This window comes from Lepeophtheirus salmonis, chromosome 11, assembly GCF_016086655.4.
Source record: "Lepeophtheirus salmonis chromosome 11, UVic_Lsal_1.4, whole genome shotgun sequence".
Lineage (NCBI taxonomy): Eukaryota > Metazoa > Arthropoda > Copepoda > Siphonostomatoida > Caligidae > Lepeophtheirus > Lepeophtheirus salmonis.
In genome coordinates this window covers 10,758,475-10,777,313 of record NC_052141.2, presented here as the reverse complement: position 1 = coordinate 10,777,313, position 18,839 = coordinate 10,758,475, and the positions used below count along the sequence as shown (strand labels likewise).

Here is an 18,839-nt window from a genome sequence, read left to right as displayed (position 1 = left end):
ACAAGATTTTCTAAGAAATATTTTTGTATGGAGAATTTTGCATATGTTTAAATGAGATTCTCTTATACTTAAACCTTTAACTAGACACTCCTTGTAGACAAACCAAACCGGAATTTTAAGCTAAGTTGTTCTTTTTACATGATTTTTTATCCCACTCGCCTATTTGTGAACTCTTTACCTCCCCCTTTGTACCAGTGTTTTTTTCCCCCTTCCCCCCTCCCTCCCCCTAAAAATGAAAATTCTTAGAAATAAAATGTAGTGCCTTGTTTTAAATTGTTTTTAAGAAGGCAAAAAAATTTTTTTTTACTTTATTTATCTAATGATACATATTTTTTTAATTGATCATTTTTATATTAAGTCACTTTTTTTCCAAAAAGAAAAGGTTGATCCTTTTTCGTTTCCTGTTCCCTATGCCTTCATTTATGCCATCTTGGCAAATCATTAAGGATCAACGTGGTTTAAAATTGATCCCCGTTTACAACGAAAATAGACGTGGTTTTTGTCCTGACCCCTGTCTCTCATAGTCTTTTGACCGTCTACTAATGGGAGACGGGTCAAAAGAAGGTTTTGTTGTATACTATTTATATACTAGTATAACTTTTGTATATTCTGTCAAATTATGAAAGAGAAAATAAACTCTTTTGTTCATGTTATTTTTTGGAATATATTTAGAGTTTACAAACTTGGGTCCATAACACTTGTCTACAGTCTTCCTTCCCCAATTATTCTTTATAAATTGATTAAAGCTGACATTCTGTTCATGTTGTAAATATCATTAAATAAACTTTAAAACTTACTTAGTGCTTTGAAATCTATGTCTTGAGTGCATGAGATGCTGTTGATGTTGGGAAGGCGGATTCGGCAGAGGAAGATCCGATACAGGAATGGGAAGAGGTGTTGGAGGTAAAGAGGACTGATCCACAGAGTCATCATCCAATGAGTCTGGAGTATCAGGAGTCGTATCGCAGGAACCTTGAGGTAGGCGAAGTATTAACGAATCCTCCATTTTTTTCACAAAGTTCAAGCGGAAATTGGGTGGTGGAGGAAGATTTGCAGGCGTGGTGTCATCATAGATTGGCCGGCCCAAAGTCTCTGCTGTAGCAGCTGTTGTAGTGTTGGCAGAAGAGAGGGACCTCCAGTAGTAGATCCGATTTGAGTCAGGCTCTGCCTTGAATTTGGTTTCACAATTGTTGTTATTGTTATTCACAACTGGGGGACTACATGAGGAAGAATTTGAGATGTTGTTGGTGGGTATGAAGCCGTTTAGAATGGAGGAATGAGAGTGTCGAGATATGGTTGTGGATGAAGGATCCGGAATCTGTTTGTTGCCTCGATGAGTATTTGTTTTCTTCATATTTTTTTCTCAAAAAGAGCTTTTGTGTGAGAAGAGGCGACATTGATCAATGTGGCGGGGATTCCAGAAGAGTCACTATCTCACTGTAAGGAACATAATATATCAAAACTTTAATTTTATTTATTAATAATAATTATTAAATATAATTTATTCAACATTAAAAAAACCATATTTGGTTCATTACAAAAATTCAATCAATCTAGACTTATTTTGCAAAAAGAGCAGAAACATCACCAGATGACAACAAAATATACTGTATATTTTTGTTCTACTAAAACATCACCTTATCAGAAGTGGTTGTCCTTGGCTAGTAAACTTTCCACTAAAATTGTAAATTTCTGAAAATGTACTATTGTTTTTATTCTTAAACACATAAGATACGTGGAGTAAACTAGAATGGGTATTTGGTAGTTTTAAAATCTCTGCCTAAAGTAATTTTTCACTAAAAATTAACATGTAATTTTGAATATTTTTTGATCCGTTGTGTGGCCTTTATAAATATTTTGCCATTACCTTTATTGTATATTAGGAACAAAGCTTTCATTGTACAGAAGTTTATGTTATAACATTTTTTTTTTTTTTTGTAGATATTCCATTTTTTTCGCCTAATTTGTCAAGGTCTAATTTTACCCATATTTGGTTTGTAAGTAAATTCAAGAAATGTACAGGGGAAATTTACCATACATTATACAGACACACCCTTGTTTCTTTCTTAGGCATATACAATACAAATACTCGTACACCCATACTTGATATGCAAATAAGCTGATACCAAATTTAAAATTTCTGGAAGGAGAGAAATGAAGAAAACAGAGTTGGATTCAGATAAGGAAACCCATAAATTTTGAAACAACGTGAAACAAAATAACGTTTTCTCTATAAAAATAAAAGAGAAACTTATTCAAATATATGTAACAGTGACTATATATGTACTGTTTTTAAAGCAACAAAAAGATCACAACAAAATTGGGTAAACGTCAACTCTCATCCCATTTCAACATAAACGAATCCTTTGCCAAATTTTCAAAAAATATTCTGCTTTATATTGGCTGTGTACAAGTTGAAACTTGTATAAACAATTTGCATGTTGCAATGTCTACAAATCCATTTAAAGCCGCTAGGTGTAAGTAATTATTTAACATTCATTATGTTAAATTATAAATTATTATTATTTTAAATTAAAGTGAAAATTATTGGAGTTGTTGTCTAATTCTTGTTGCTTGAGGAATACGTCCTTAATATATGAAGTTAAATAATTAAAATGGGAGTATCTCCTTTTTTTGTGTTCAAAATTGTTTTTATGTAGACAGGCTAAAGATGTAAAAATCAAAATGCCAATTGAAGGCCGTCTCTCTCCCTTTCTTGGCCAATGATCCATACCTACATAAATAAATAAATTTATATATTTTTTCCCCGAGTACACTCAAATACCAAATATATACATATATTTTCATGACATTTTCCTAATTTATATTCTTGTTTCTATTGTTTGTTCAATTGTGAATATAAAGAAACTCTTTAGAAGAAGGGATATTTTCCCCCTCTATTTTATTCCAAGGATTTATTACCTTCATATTTTCACAGTTTTTAAAAAACTATATATATATAAATATTAAATGGCAATTTATAATTCGTCTGGGCCGAAGAATAATGATTTATATATTAATAATATGGTTCTTTATTCCTTCTTTTAACATATTTTTTATTAGGGAATATCAGTTACATTTTCTTTTTTTGAACCACACACACAAAAGAAAAAATGTCGTGTCATCGAAAAAAAAGAAGAAGAATAAAATGGCTTGACAAAAAGAAAAAAAAAAGAAGATGTTTGTACTAGATTTCAATTTTTGATATTCATATCTGCATTGGTTCAATTCATAATTTTTATAAATCAACCAAGGCTTCACTCCTGGAGGTTTGTACTAACAACAACTCTTGCGTCCTTCAAAATAAACAAGTAGTTCCTAACCTTTCAAATATAGCCATTTATTTTAAAACAAGCAATCAAAAAAAGTCCTAACTTTTAAAATATCTTATATACAGGTTTCGGCAGAAAAACGTGGACTCTCAAGCCTTCTGGCCTTCTTGACCTCTCTCAGAAGGTGGTCCGGGGTCCGTGTTTATTAAGACAGTCCATCCAAAGTCGCCCTTCATAGCCCTCCTGGTGGTCCTAAGACAGCTGGACAGGAACTCCGGATTCCTCATTAAATCATTCCCTCCACCTCTTGCTTTCCAGGAGAGATCTTCTTCATCTTGCCGACCTTAAAATCAAAGATCTTGGAGCACTTGACTATGCCCATAATTTTTGCCGTCTCAACTTCCGCATAAAGGACATAGGCATGTGCTGCCTTTTGGATTTTTGCACACTCATGATGGAAAGATGGCGAAATATTTTTTTATGATTGTTTATACACAAAAGGTTGGTTGAAACAGAATGTCAAAAATGATAACCAAATCCCAAATAATAATGCGAAAATTAACTTCAATAAACACTCCATGTTTTTCTGCCAAACCCTGCAAATAATATATTTTATAATTTTTTTTTTTTTCTACAACAAAAATATTATTAATTAGTATAATAACTCACTGTCCATAGATTCCTCATTGGAGAAGAAAATCATCCTGACGCTATGATCTTTGAGGTTATAAAAATACTCCTATAACGTTTAATACGGAATGAGTGATGCCTTAGAGTCATCAATGGCCTCTCTTCGAATATCTTTCACCTGACTCCCACTGACATGGTATTCTTATAAAAATCTAACCACTAATTGAAAAAAATCACCCAAATGCAGCCAACCATGGCAAATTTAAGAAAAAACTCGGCTAATTTGGCAATATAGTTGGGAAAAATAACAACAATCAAAACATAACCCAAACATGTTGTGTGTAGTAACTTAGATAATTGTTATATTTAGAGTGAAGGTAAAAATATATTAAGACCTGTATATAAATTTGAACTATAAATATATTTCACATAATATTCATATTCGTCTCAAAATCCGTTAAAGATTATGTTACAACCAGTGATCTAAAAGCATGTTCCATAAAGGGCATTTCATTATACAACCATGATATAAAAATGAGTAATGGGTGAGTTAAGTCAATTTGAGTGAATAGAGTTCAACATCTGTTCTTGATATTTGTTGTGAAGAAGTATCTAAAAAGTGAAACAAACTCAAATTAAGAAATATCTATAGAGGAAAAAAAAATAATTTATTTGTATGTATGAAAAGACGTCACTGGGAGCACTGTACTTAGTATTCTCTGATTCATATATTGTGATGAAAATCGACATTATTTTTTATCTGGCTTGTTTTTTGTTTTTTTAATTAATAATTAGAAGATGTATTTTCTTCAGCAATTGCCATTTTTATTCAATGCCCATGTATAGAACTTCCTTTTCTGAGTAGATTCAATCATATTCAAAACCAGCCTGATTGGGCGTTCATGTGTGCTTATAAAAGACGGATAGTAACCGGGTAAGACTTGTTGGGGAGTTAGAATGGGAGATTGAGCGTTGTTTCCCTTTATTTCCTTTCGGAGTTTTAATTGTAGGTCCTTGTTGGACTCAAAGTAAAATTTGGAATGGACATCAGAAATATTCCTGGCAATGTGCTTGTTTTTTCCTTCTCCACTCTTCCCTTGTCATAGTAGATTGTAGCTGATCATGTCTAAAACCTTCCTCAAATTATCAGGTTTTCCATGTTGATGTTCGGTTTCTTCTTTTTTGACATGCCCATACACACGATTTTCATCACTACTCATATACCAATACAGTATAAAGAAGAAAAAAATGATTCATATACAGGGAGCACTGTATAAAAAAAATGAAATCTTGCAGACATTTAGTGTACCTCGTTTAAAGAGCCCAAAAAAAAAAAAAAAAATAAAAGGAAGACTTTTTTTTTAAACTTAAAAAAATGAATAATATTAGTTTTGCTAAGGTTTAGCTACAAGCTAAAGTACTTCCTGGCTGATCAAATACTAATTTTTTTGCACCCTTTATTTTATTGAGTCAGTAGCTATTTTTACAGATACAAAATGAAATTGTAGCCACAATAATTGCTTTACAATGATATAAAATGTTTTTATTCGAAATCAACTTTGTTGCTATACACAAACTACAAAGTCATTAAAGGACCTAAGAACATATCTATTCTCGTTGGAGAGGTACCGGAGTTGACTAAAAACGACGTGCACTTGAATTACAGTCCAAGATGTCATAAATGACGCTATTGTTGTGTCCGTTTAATAAAATAAAATTTACAAAATTTAGTCAACATATTTTGTATTTTGTTCCAGTTATAGATCAACTAGCAGAAGTACTTGGCATTGTTTGGAGTTATTCGGTGTCGAAAAATAGACAAACTTTACTAATCGGCTAATTTGAACCAAAATTAATACGGAAAACCCAAACATTTTAAAAACTTTCCGAAATCACAAAAAATAATTACTTAATCAACTAATCGTTCCCAATTTAAAAATAAGATATGTTTATAACTAAATTTAGTATCTTTTTGTATAAAAATAACCATCTCTCTCAAACCTCTCAGTTAAAGTTGTTTAAATAGAAAGCTAAACAGAAAATTAAAAAACAAAACAAAGTTTTAATCATTCAGTGAATGGAGAGAGGAGACCCCCACCTTTTGACAAGATTTTTAAAACTCTACAAAACAAAACTTTAAATGTGTACATCCATTTTGAAAGCAAAGTAAAATCATTGATAAAAAAATTTTTATAGTCTTTTGAAAAAAAGAAAATTATTTGATCGCACCCAATATCAGTTTTATCATTTTATTTTGTATAACTCATAGTCTGCTTTTTAATTTCAAAATCACATTCATTTTGTGGGAGTCAAATGATATATAGTTTGGTGATAACAATAATATTAGTTTTATTCCGGGAGTTCTTACAGTAATTCAATAAAATATTTAAAAAAAAAATCAGTTTCAGTTATTTCAAATATACAATGCACTCTGTCACTTGATTTTCATACAACCAGTGGGACAAACTTTGCTTTTGTGTATATAGATAATATTATCATACACTCACTCCACTATTTTCTCACAACCTTTTTCTGATATTTCACGAAAAGAAACAATTTGTACATCAATATTTTTCTGATATTTCACGAAAAGAAACAATTTGTACTTCAATATTTTTCTACAAAGAAGTGAGAAAAATTGTTTTATATTTAATTTTCCAGGAAGACTAATGAGATTTTGACGTATGAACTTCCTCACCTATTACTTTTTTTGTGTATTTATTTATTATCATCAAACGCATCATTAAAATGAGTAATGATCTTGTATTATGTTTCTGAGGAAAACAAGGTAATGAATCACTCATATAGTGAGAACAGGGAACATAAAATATATATCAATAAATATAGACTGACATTTAGGCAGACATCTGCGTTCTTCAGAACATAGTTTTATAAAGTGTTCTAATAAACTTATAATATAATTATTAATTATTCGTTAAATAAAAAGAAAATATGTTCAATAAAAATATATTTTGCAAGTTCTTAAGTATATTATTTCTACTGTTGTTGGTACGATTCCAAAAAATATCTTCATACCGATACAGTTTTAGTAAAAAATATGGATGCAGATCCTTTATTTTTTTAGTAATTTTTAAAAATACTGTTTTCCTATAAACTTATAAGAATTACAATAAATTGATAAAACAAAGGAAGGCAAATCCTCTCACTTGCTTTCTCCTCTAAAATATCAATATCTACACCAACTTTTGGGTTTGGAACACATTTGTTCATGTCTAGTTTGTGTTTCAACTTGTTTCTTCTCCATTTTGAGCCTTTTTTATCATAAATTATTTTATGACAATATATTTATAAAATACAAATTTAAACGGTCTTTTTGATATATCTAGACGAAATTCGATATTTTTTATATAACTTAAAAAGTAAGAAATATTTAAATACCGGTCATAAATAATAGTAAATAAGAATCAGAAACACAAATTGAACATTATTTTCACGATGCCGAGTAAAATAAAAGAAATTGAGTCATCTATGTGTAAAAACAGGATTTTTCAGCTCATTTGTTAAGTAGTTTTTGTATGCACATATGCTATTTATGTCGATGAGGTAAATTAATTCGTGTTCTGTTTCCAGAATAATATTTCTTTTATTGACTTATAATCATAATATCAAAACAGCATGGTACCATGTGGATCGAAATAGTTCAAATTTTTTGCCGTTTTTGAGCTTGTCATAAATTAAGTAATAAAAAGATACGACAGTAATTCGAATAAAAGAATTGCTATTCGCTTTATCTTTTTCAACTATCCTTCGTCATGATGGATAATTCCTTCCGGAAAAGACAAATGGATTGACAAAAACGGATATAATCAGACAAGAGTAGTGATTTTCATTTCGTTATGATCCAGGATGTATCAGAAAAATAGGCTGTTGACTGTGGTGAATCCCAACACTTACAGGATTTCGAGAGGAACTTGATTAACTCTATGCTTAGGTTATAAAGATTACGATACTTTTTTTTGGAAAATATTCATCCTTAAACTTATATTTCCAGAGAATATATTTATTTCCAGTAGATAATTAATTAAATTATCTGTGAAAATAGATTCTCCTAAAGGGGTTAAATACATTTTTAAATATCTTAATTAACATTCACTTCATATGCCTACTTTTTGAAATACATATTTAATGTATAATTGTGCATCCTTCTAATTACATTTTGTTTATGTAATTACCAAATATTTGGCCACCCCCACCACATTCATACAAAACCAGAGTTAAAAATAATAATTAAGATCTAACTAGGGCACTTCTTTTGTTCCATGCATACTGCCTTAATTGAGTCATACAACAAGTACTTTCATTTATAGTTTTTATGTATGTTAAAGGTAATAAATCAAATATGAATTATGTACAATATTAAAGTGGAAAATAAAGTTTATTAATTGGTAAAATATATATTTTTAATTAAGGTATGGAAATAGTAATTTGTTACATTTTAACTTAAAAGAATAAGAGGTTAGGAGGAGGGGGGGGGCTACTCCCTGGACACCATATCCTCATTTTAACTCCAATAAATTCACTCACTGATACATCTAACCCCCTCTCCTGAAGATTTTTTATCAATATGGTTACATTCTATAACTTTCCCTGCACGTCACAATAAATAAGAAATAACTTCATAATGCAACTAGTAGTTGGTGTTGAATATTGACTCAATCCATCACAACTGCTTGATAGATAAGACGATCATTGAAGTTGTTAAGGTATAATTCCACTGTGTAGAAATTTGAAACAAACACATGTATTTTTATTGATTTGATAGACTATCTCTGAAGAAAAAATAACTGTGTTTGTTTGAATAGGTAGCTTTTTTTTCTTTAAATCGGAGGAGTAATGTCTTTGCACCAAGATTCAAGGAGTAGGGAATTAACTCTGTTTCGTGTGGTTCACAGTGCAAAAGGGTTGGCATGGCCGACAGAAATGTAAGACCATCTAAAATGTTTAGAAGAGTGTCATAATGAGACCGTAGCGAGGAAGGAGGCTTCGGAAAAAAACCTAACATAAATACAAATGCCCTTAAAGACACACCTGATCTTCTTCCAGGGAGGATACAGGCTCACAACAGCCATGTACAACGAAGTTTTGCAGGCCAGCCTACTCCCTTGGGTACAAGTAAATTTCTCCGACGGCAACGTTACCTTTCAGCAACCTTGCTCACACTGCAAAAATTACTCAGACTTTCTAAGCTAACAACATTACATTCTAGGACAAGAGAATATCGGCCGTATACTGTCCCAATGTTTCCCCCTCACTTATATAACTGGCTGCAAATTGAGAGGAAGGCCTGTAGCATCCGTCACCCATATGTTAAATCCATGAAGGCCTCCTTCGACGCAGAGTAGGCTACCATGGACACAAACTTCATGTGAAATACTTGGAATTATTTTGTACAAATTTTGTCTTCGTCTTTGAGGCCAATGGCGTCCAATAGAATAAATCAATTGAAATTGCCTCCGTATCAGAAAAAGATAAATAAATATTTTTTTAAACGTAAAATTAAAGTATGGTGTGCTATTTTCTTTTTTTCTTTCCAAGTAAGTAAGCTACAAGTTTATAATCTTCTAAATATGTATATAGGTATTAATTTTTTATTTCAGGAGTGAATTGATTTGATGACATAGACTTTCCTCTCCGTGATACCTATTTCTTCCGACCTGTAGTTATATTGATATGGTTCATGGTTAAAAAAAAGAAAAAGCCATAGTGAGATACTTAATACGTTGGGATCTTTTCCCGCCATCTCCCTTAGTCCATGGATCAGACTCCAAGCCCTCTCCCACTGGAGAAGAATCAAGGAATAAGGTTATTAACAGGAATAAAAGACAAACTCACTGCCTCCTACAGATAATGAAGCCTTCCATTTACTTGCATGGCCCTAAATAGCGCGAATATCTGGAAAATGCCTAGATCCCCATGCCACTACTCCAGTTATATATTATTTGCACAACAAAGTTATTTCCTTCTCATTAAAAGGTTGCAATATTGAAGATAGGAAGAGAAAGTATAACATCTGGGTAAACTTATATATTGTACCTGTCCTTGTTATTGAGAAGTATAGTTAGTAAATGTTGGAGGTTTAAAGTTATAAATGAATAATTCGGTTGGTGGGAGCGTTTTTTTGAGCAACCAATGCTTTTGAGTTTAAAATTAAATTGTAACTACTAATTAGAAGAAAAAAAATGAGCATTAAATATTTTCATGAATAGGAGAAATCATTCGACTTCAAGTTGAAATAAACATTTTTTTAATAATAACACAGGCAAAATATTAGGTAAGGTAAAAAAAAATATGAGCGTTTACGATAGATGTCTTTACATGAGCTATATCTCACGATTAATAGATTGTATGTTTATCGAAAAACCTGGAAGTATACTAAAATATTAAGTGTATATTAAAAAAAAAGAAGTTTATTTCAGTTTTTTGTAAAATGAAGCTAGTTAAATGGAAGTACAAAAATTTGATACAATTCTTAAGTAACACTACGGCCAAGGTGAAAAGACAGAGCAAGGAGCCAAAAAAGTTTATTGGCTGTATATAAACCCAATACACAATCAAATAAAACAGCAAAGTGGTGGTTGCAACGACTATGTTCTGGTTATATGGACGTTGAAAATATCGATTACATTATTGAGTTTTACGAGTTGGATGAGCTTTTTTTCCATTACCCAAGAACTAAAAATTAGCCAAGAAACCGTTTGGAACAATCTAAATTGGATAATCCCTACTAATCCCTAATTTTATTTTCTAAATTTATAAGCTTACGTGTGTGGGGTGTTTAAAAGATTGAAGGTTCGATTCTATGATCACTATTAATTGTAGTAGTGGGTAAATTTTTGTGAGTTTCATGGCTGGGAGAGTCAAATTTAATTTGGTAAATGGACAGGGGAGGGGTTTTAATCACTTGGAATAAATAGGATAGGGAGGAGTTGCCAAGAGGTAAGAAGCATATAGAAACATCTTGGGAGACCTTTGTGTATACATTTGTGGTCTAAAAAACAAAGATATGTCTCACGATAACATTACAAAAAGAACACTTGAATAAAAATCTGACCGTATATACGTATATAACACCATTCTTTATTCCGATTTTATTTTTCCTTTGTTATAAAATGACTGTAAATGACATTTTATACTTGAGCTGTCTTGACAAGTAGGATAAAAATATCAAACAAAAGTTAGTAATAAAAGGAACCCTTTTATTCAACTGTATTTCCCAAATTATGTACATAATTTATACAACTCTATACTGTGTAAAATTTGAGTTGAGAACTCCTTTTTAACAACGGGCGTCTTTAATTTTACTTCATATTCAAAAGGAAAATATGTATAAAATTTAAAATGATGAACGCAACTAACTGAGGTTTTGCTACTACCTAAATCCTTGGGAAATAGCGCTGAAGAAGTAAATAAGTATAGATTTGCAAACAAAATTTTGTTGTGATTCCCAAAAGTAGTGTGTATTTTTGTGTATCTAAAAAGAAAACGATGCACGTTATGAGTCGATAATTTTAGTCTTTCTTCACATGACCCTCAGCCAAATATTTTTAGGTGCTTTGACACCAGCTTCAGCAATGTTATTAATTTCTTGTTTGCCTTTATCCTCAATACCATCAAGGAAAGATTAATGTCTTCTGAAGTAAGAGATAATGATTTTAGTGGTAATTTTGGGTAAAATGAGACAAGCATAAAACACTTTTGGATAGCCAGTAGAATGGAACTCATCATGCAAGAAAGTTTGGGAAAGACTAAACAACAAAGACAATCGAGTACATGTTTTTTATAACTTATTGAGGAAGTGTTGTCTAAGACCTGTGTTGTTTGGTCCACTCCAGTCTTAGGACCAGTCTTGGCACTAGTCCTTAAGAACATTTGGACTGTCAATACCATAGGGTTTATTTGATCTTGTGTGGAACATTTTATTTTTTTCAATTTTTCAAGAGTAAAATTTAAACAAGATATTATGTGAGGACATTATGTTTACAAAATCATCTGACAAAAGTACTGCACTCAACCTTTATTAAATATATGAGCCCTCAGCTATAATCGTTGCCTAAATAAAATTCCTAAATCCCTTGCAGACTTCGACTATGTAGTCAGACTTGAGCTTGGTTCACTCCTTCTGGATGGAAACCTCCAAACACTGTACACGCTTGCATTGAGTAGCACAGACAAATGGGTTGGGTCTAAAGGGGATGGTGATTACATGCTGAGGCCCTGAATACAAAGTTATCCAAAACTTTTCTCTGACCCAAGGTAGCACTTTCTCTAACAAAAGTTCGATATAAGTATCTGCATTGAACTGCACTTTCCTCTCCAAAAGAAATGGGAGGGGAGACTTCACAAATCCCATGATCATGGTTCCTGCTGGATTTTTTCTTTAGAAGACATATCTAGTGTAAGCTGAGACATTATCTGGACATTTGAATGTGATGTAGCGGCTGTTCTACTTATTGAAAGTGGCATCAACAGTGAAAAAAAAATCATCAGAAAAAAACACTTTGCCCGAATTTTTGTTATCCTTAAGAAAATTTAGAATCTTGTTGCTTTTTCTAATCATCTTAGGTCAGTCTGTTCATAAATTGATATCTTATTGTTATCCTCCGTGATTTTGCACCAATGTCATCCCGGATTGAATGTAATGAAATGTGTACCACAAAATAAACATTAAACCGATCTAAAAATGAAGAAATTCAGTTGATTAAAGTAATGAAAGACTGAATTATTTTTGTTTTTAGGCAGTCCTAAAAACTTACATCTATTATAAACTTTTACTAAATATTTTCAATTTCCAATAAATCTGGCGATTTTTCTTCTTCTTTGACCATATCTGATATGTAGGACTGAACTGGACCGGACTGGGACAAACTGGTCGGGACTCCAGTCTTCAGTCCTAAATAAGGTATATACACAACATTATATCTATTTATGTTTGTTGTGACGACCAATGTATTTGTTTATTTTCCATGTCAAATCCCTTGTTAATTTATCCCATAAGTAAACATAATGAACTAACCAAAGGGGATACTTCCATAACATTTTTTCCATATTTTTGATTTTAAAATTATCAAATTTTGAAATTAATATATTTTGGAACATTGAATGAAGTAAAAAGTTCTGACCGTTTTTTCGCTTTATTATGACAATGGAACTAACATAGTTAGGATTATCTGATTTAGATGACGTTATAAAAGAATTTCTACCGAATTTTAATTTTCTGGCTAAAGTCCAACTGACAATTTCTATTATTGTATTGACATTTTCGATAATTGGTGTACCAGAGCGTGCCAAACCTTGGACGTCCAAATTACCAGAACATAATCGTTTGAACCACCGCTATGCTGTTGCCTTCAATATTGTAATGGGTCCCTTACAACACAATGTTTTTGGCAGCTTCATTCGCCTTTTTACCTTGGTCATAATAATACTAAAGAATGTATCGAATTTTCTTAAATTATGGAACGTTGTAATGCCGAACTGATTATACCAAATACAAAAACTGTAATTTAACTTTTTCAAATTTAATGCTTTATCTTATTTTATACTTTCAACTTTGTATGATGCAATGTATTAATGGGGATATTTTTAGTTCACTGCAATTGAACTACATTATATTATTATTATCAATGCAATTTCTATAATCCAGCCCATAAAGAACGTATATCCAAGGCAACAAACTAAATTCATTTCAATTAATGAATGATAGAAAACTGAATTAAATCACCCCGTTACTAACAAACTAACGAACAAAATCACGATATTGTATATAAATTCCTATAAAAATTCTGATTTATGACCTTTTAACTATGAGAAAGCAAGGATTTTGGGCATTTAATGAATGCTTTTATTCGTTATATATCATTTTCTTGGAGGGAAAAGGATTGGCTATAAAAATGTATTTTTTCCTTCGTTTCTTAAAGAAAGAGGTTTAAAAAGTTGTTTGTAGGCTGGCCCTTGTAACTCACATTTTATATTTGGTTTCTCTTATGATTAAATTTCGCTTTGCAAAATATTTCTGACTTTTTTCTTATTAATTGTTTCTTAATTTTTTGCCCTATTTTAAAAAATGAATTGCAAATTTGTATCTAATGAAAAATACCGAGTCATGGGGTTATTTAAAGTATTTAGCGTTGTTTAAAGTGTTTCAACAATTGTTTTATTAGTTTTGATATATTATATAGACAAATAAGGATTTTAGAAAGGTTTTACTTTGTTAATTTGGCCTCCGTTCGGTACTAGTAGTTTTAAATAAACTAAAAGACGTCCACATTAGTAGTCGAGCTATATTCACTGAGGTAAGAGTATATGTCTTTTTTCATATTTTGATCGAGATGTACGACATAAGGAACATCTTGTTGGACACTGCAATTTTAGATTGGTAATTTTTATCCCATACGACAACTTTTCCACACAAGCTAAAATCAAAAACCGGCCTAGTCTGTGCAGATCAACAACGTAGAATTGCTAGACTCTATTAAAATAACTTTTTATAGCTTTTTAATAATATAATAAAAAAAGACATTTAGCACATATTTGATAATGGGTTGTTTATAAGTATGTAGAGCAAAAAACTATCTGTGTGAATAATAATAAAACTAACAATATTGGTCCTATAGATAGGTGTTGTGTGGTGATGTGATGACATAGCTTCTTAAATTTATCATCCTATAATATATTATAGAAATTTAAATATACTGTAGCATTGGCATAAAAAACCATTTTGTAGATTACTTTAAAAAGATTTTATTTTGAGTGCTAATAAAAGTGAAATTCATTCTGAGCAGGTTACTAAATTGAAAATATATGTATCGACGGTCAACATAAAAACAATATTGAAAGAAAATTACAATTTTTTTACATAGTTTATTAATATTTAAGTCCATCCTTGGTTTTTTATTCCGATTAGTAATATGAATTCAGAGATTCAAGAATTATCAATACAGTTTAAAAACCTTTATTTGACTCAAAAGACTTGTAAAGGCCTCGATATGGGTCATTCAACCAAAAAATCAAATTATTTCTCATTTTTTATTTGTGACGATCAATTCACGCAACTTTCAGTGCAATTAGTGACACTCTCTCAAAGGGTTAAAAAAGGAATTTTCTAGCTTTCATCCTTTAGGGAAGCGACTTATCTCCAAAATGATCTACACTGTATTGTAGTTATTTATAAAAATAGATTGTTTATATGGTTAATAAGAATATTTCTTTGATTGAAATTAACAAAAATTCGTTATATACAGATGTAATTCACAATCAATTTGAATAAAAATCATTTTAGTTTGTTTTTGCTTTAGAGAGCCAATTATATTTATAATTTTAAGGCCAAGGATAAGGAACTTCATTAAAAAAAAAAATACTATAGGGTAAGTTACTTATCGTAGCACGTTTCAAATTTTTGGACACTTAACGGTTAAGTTGCAACAATTCTTTTTATTACTTCAACCAAGAATATCAAAAGAGATTGTTTTATAATCATCACCCATTTTTAAATAATCCGGTAAAATTTCGAATCGATTGATGCTATAGTTTTTGAGAAACAAAAGTCTGAAGTTCGAGGTTCTAATAATTTGTGGTCAAAATTCAACACTTCTATTTTTTATGGTGTGTGATAATATGAAGATATTTCCTCTCCATTTGGTTATATTAGACCAAAATTCCCATGTTCGAGTTCAATAGGAGTTTTGACAGTAGGATTCTATTTATTTGCTAAATTTTTGTCATATTATTTGCGAAATAATCGCTGTCTGATAATATGAACTAAATAATTATTAAATTAATACTATTTGACAATGTTTTTAATTGAATAAAATAACAAATAGCTCACTAAATAGCCAAATAAATAGCTAGATACCGAAGAGAAATCTTATTTCTAATAGCTGTTGATCAGAAAAAAGAAAAGAGGAAGAGACGTACGGTACGTTCAACTCCCTCACGCTCCACATCAATCATATTAATAATTAGTAAAAGGGATCGGGTTTATATCCATGCATCCAACTCCGTCTCGGGAAGGAATATAACAGATCCACTTCGGAAAGATAAACTCATTTATCCCATGGATACCTCCAATACATATTTGATTGACAGTTAAATCTCTCTCCGCATTAGAAATGTTCTAGTATCGTATGGAGTCTCTCAGAATTCGAATCGCTTCACTCCAACTCATCACCTTGGGAAGTTATCAACATTTTGTTTTCAAGCATAAATACTGATATTTGGTTTCTTTTTCTTTGACTGAACCAAAATCTTCCTGATTTGCAACACTCGGAGTTGATTTTCTATTTATTTCCTTCCTCTAATAGCCATTTATATCTACAGGGTGTGGATTCAAAAATGAGAAAATATTAAGAGTTGTTTTCATTTTTACATATTTTTATTTTGTGCCATTTTTACGGCAATCTGTTGAATCAAAAGTTGGGAATTCAACAAGTTTTTAAACTTTTTATTCAAAATACCCCCCTCAATTCTAAATGATAGCTTCAATACAGGAACAAACAGAAGCACAGCTGGCCTTGATAAAGTCTGAGGACAAGTTGTTCCAACCCTTTGTGATCACGGCCTTCAGGGTTTCGACATTCAGGTGAAAAGTTTTGTTCGTCTTACTCTCCAAGACACACCAAACTGCGAATTATGGGGGTTCACGTTAGTCGAGGACGAAAACCAGAATTCGGCTTTCCAGAAAGCTGGTATGTTTTCCCTGCAAAAATGTTGTACCTTCTTGGATGTATGTACCGGGGCACCGTCTTGGGTAAACACATAGTTAACTCTGTGGAACGTGCTCTTCAACCATGGCAAGACATGTTACCTGAGGAGTTTGTAATTGACGTCCATGATAAGTAGGTCATTGGCTTTGAAAAAGTTGGGAGGGACCATGACTAAGCTAGATGTTTGGTCCAGAAGGTTCCTTCGACCTGATCTCTTGATTTAGCTAAGAAACAATCATTTCTTCCGTTTACAACAGAGTCCACTGTGAAGATATTCTTGTCAGAGATGGACTTGTGTACGGAGGAGATCGCACGTCATCTGCCATTTTGCTTGTTGTTCGTCTATTTTGCACAAAAACAATACAAACATCAAATTGTAGCTTATTGTTGTTGTTTTTCGAATGGTGCCAAGTATCAAATTGTCAGGTTTTTTAGAAGTGAGGCTAGACGGCCTCAAAGAGAATGATTAGTTTCCTTTCAGTTTCAGTTGTTGTTTTTTTCCCCCCAAAAGGATAAAACCCCTTCAATTTAGCTGTATGATTGGTGCTATGGATTTGAATAAAGATGAATTATTTTTCAAGGGGGAAACATTCAATGCTTATGTAATAAATAAATTTATAGCTAGTTATATAGAGATGTGATGTTGTTAAATAATATGTTGTAGTATATACTTGTCCTTCTCCCTTCACGGCACACACATATGTCATTTCCCCTTAAATCTACAATAGAAAAAGATTTATATATTCAACTCTCTCTCTCTCTCTCTTTCTCAAAAAATAAATAAATATAATTTTCATAGCATAATACTTATGAAACACTATAAATAAATATTCCAAGACATTTTTATGAATCCACTTTTCATATGTACAAATGTACATTAGGGTGGCTCTAATTCTGTTATTACGAAATCCTATTTGTTATTTTCCTTTTTGTCACCCACACTCTCAATCAGCTTCCACATAGTGTAAATATATTCCATGTTACAAAAAATTAAAAACATTTGGGCAACATTAAAGTCGTCGTTATATTTATTGCACTACATAACCTCTCATTTGAAAAGAAACAGTAACATACTTCAAAATCTTTGGTAATTAACTCATTCTTCTCAACTATGTAATAAGCATTCAATAATTGTTTACGGCTTAGCAATTGCTAGAGGGTGTAACTATAAAAGCCAGCGATTCAGACTTTTTAGATTCACCCTATTATATATACAGAGATATACACTAGACATACATTTATGTGAAAGAAACGGGGGAGGGGGGGGGAGAAACATCGTAGAACCAAAATACACACATATATAAAGTTCTTGTCTATATATATATTCATTTCATGCTTAAAAAAACGTCAGCTTATACAGAGTGTTTAAAAGTTTTTAACACCTATTCAATTGCATTTTAAAAAGGTTAAAAGATATTTTCCTTGAATAATGAAAAGAACCAATGTATTCATCGGTAGTACAAAGTATTTAATATATTTGTAGTTCTCCTAGAAAAAAAAATGCAGTTGAAAAGTTGCTATTTTGATCCACACCAGCAAATGAACCCCCAATATCACTGAATATCTGGGGATCTGGCGCTTTGTGATTTAGAATGTCCATTAACACTTAAAAAGAGATTAAATTACCTAGTTTCCCTTTTCTTAGATTAAACGGACAAACTTGATCCTTAAACTACAACATATCCATGTAAATAAAGTTTAGAAATATTTTTCTCCCCCTGACACCAATTCTTACAACTTTAATATAAAATTAAATACTTACTAGAATTAGCATGCAGTAAAGTGCAAAAACTTCTCCTATAACCAAATTAAGTAATGCATTGAAATTTGTTCCAAAGTTATGGTTGATTATACATTTTAACCGTTTTGTGTTACCTTAACCTTGATCTCTGAAAATTTAATGACTTTTTTACTGTGACCAAAAATAATGTTCGTAGCAATTTTGATCAAAATCAATCACTAACTTTTGTCGTAATCTTAGTTACTAACAAATAAATAAAGAAATAGGGGCAAAAAATTTGTTAGCAAAGGCAATTAGTTATACTACTTCGTTTTTAGAGAGTATTTCAACACAAATTCAGGTACATTTTTGAAAAGAAGACCTTAAGCATATTTATTGCTCACTTCGGGTAAATTATTTTGAAAAGTTTCTACTTGGATCAACGCTCGTAAAGGAAACAGCTAAGAAGCAGTAGTTTTACGGTTTACCATCTAT

General features: G+C 31.3%; 1 protein-coding gene across 2 annotated transcripts in view; it reads right to left on the bottom strand.

The window, feature by feature from the left end:
* The window catches only part of LOC121126237 (uncharacterized), a 239,411-nt gene that overhangs the window by 10,601 nt on the left and 209,971 nt on the right, over positions 1-18,839 (bottom strand). For both annotated transcript variants that reach the window (XM_040721561.2, XM_071891684.1), the window contains one exon: positions 798-1,437. In XM_040721561.2, the coding sequence (XP_040577495.1) occupies positions 798-1,354 (557 nt within the window). In that variant the 5' untranslated portion in view covers positions 1,355-1,437. The remainder of the gene's footprint in view (positions 1-797; positions 1,438-18,839) is intronic.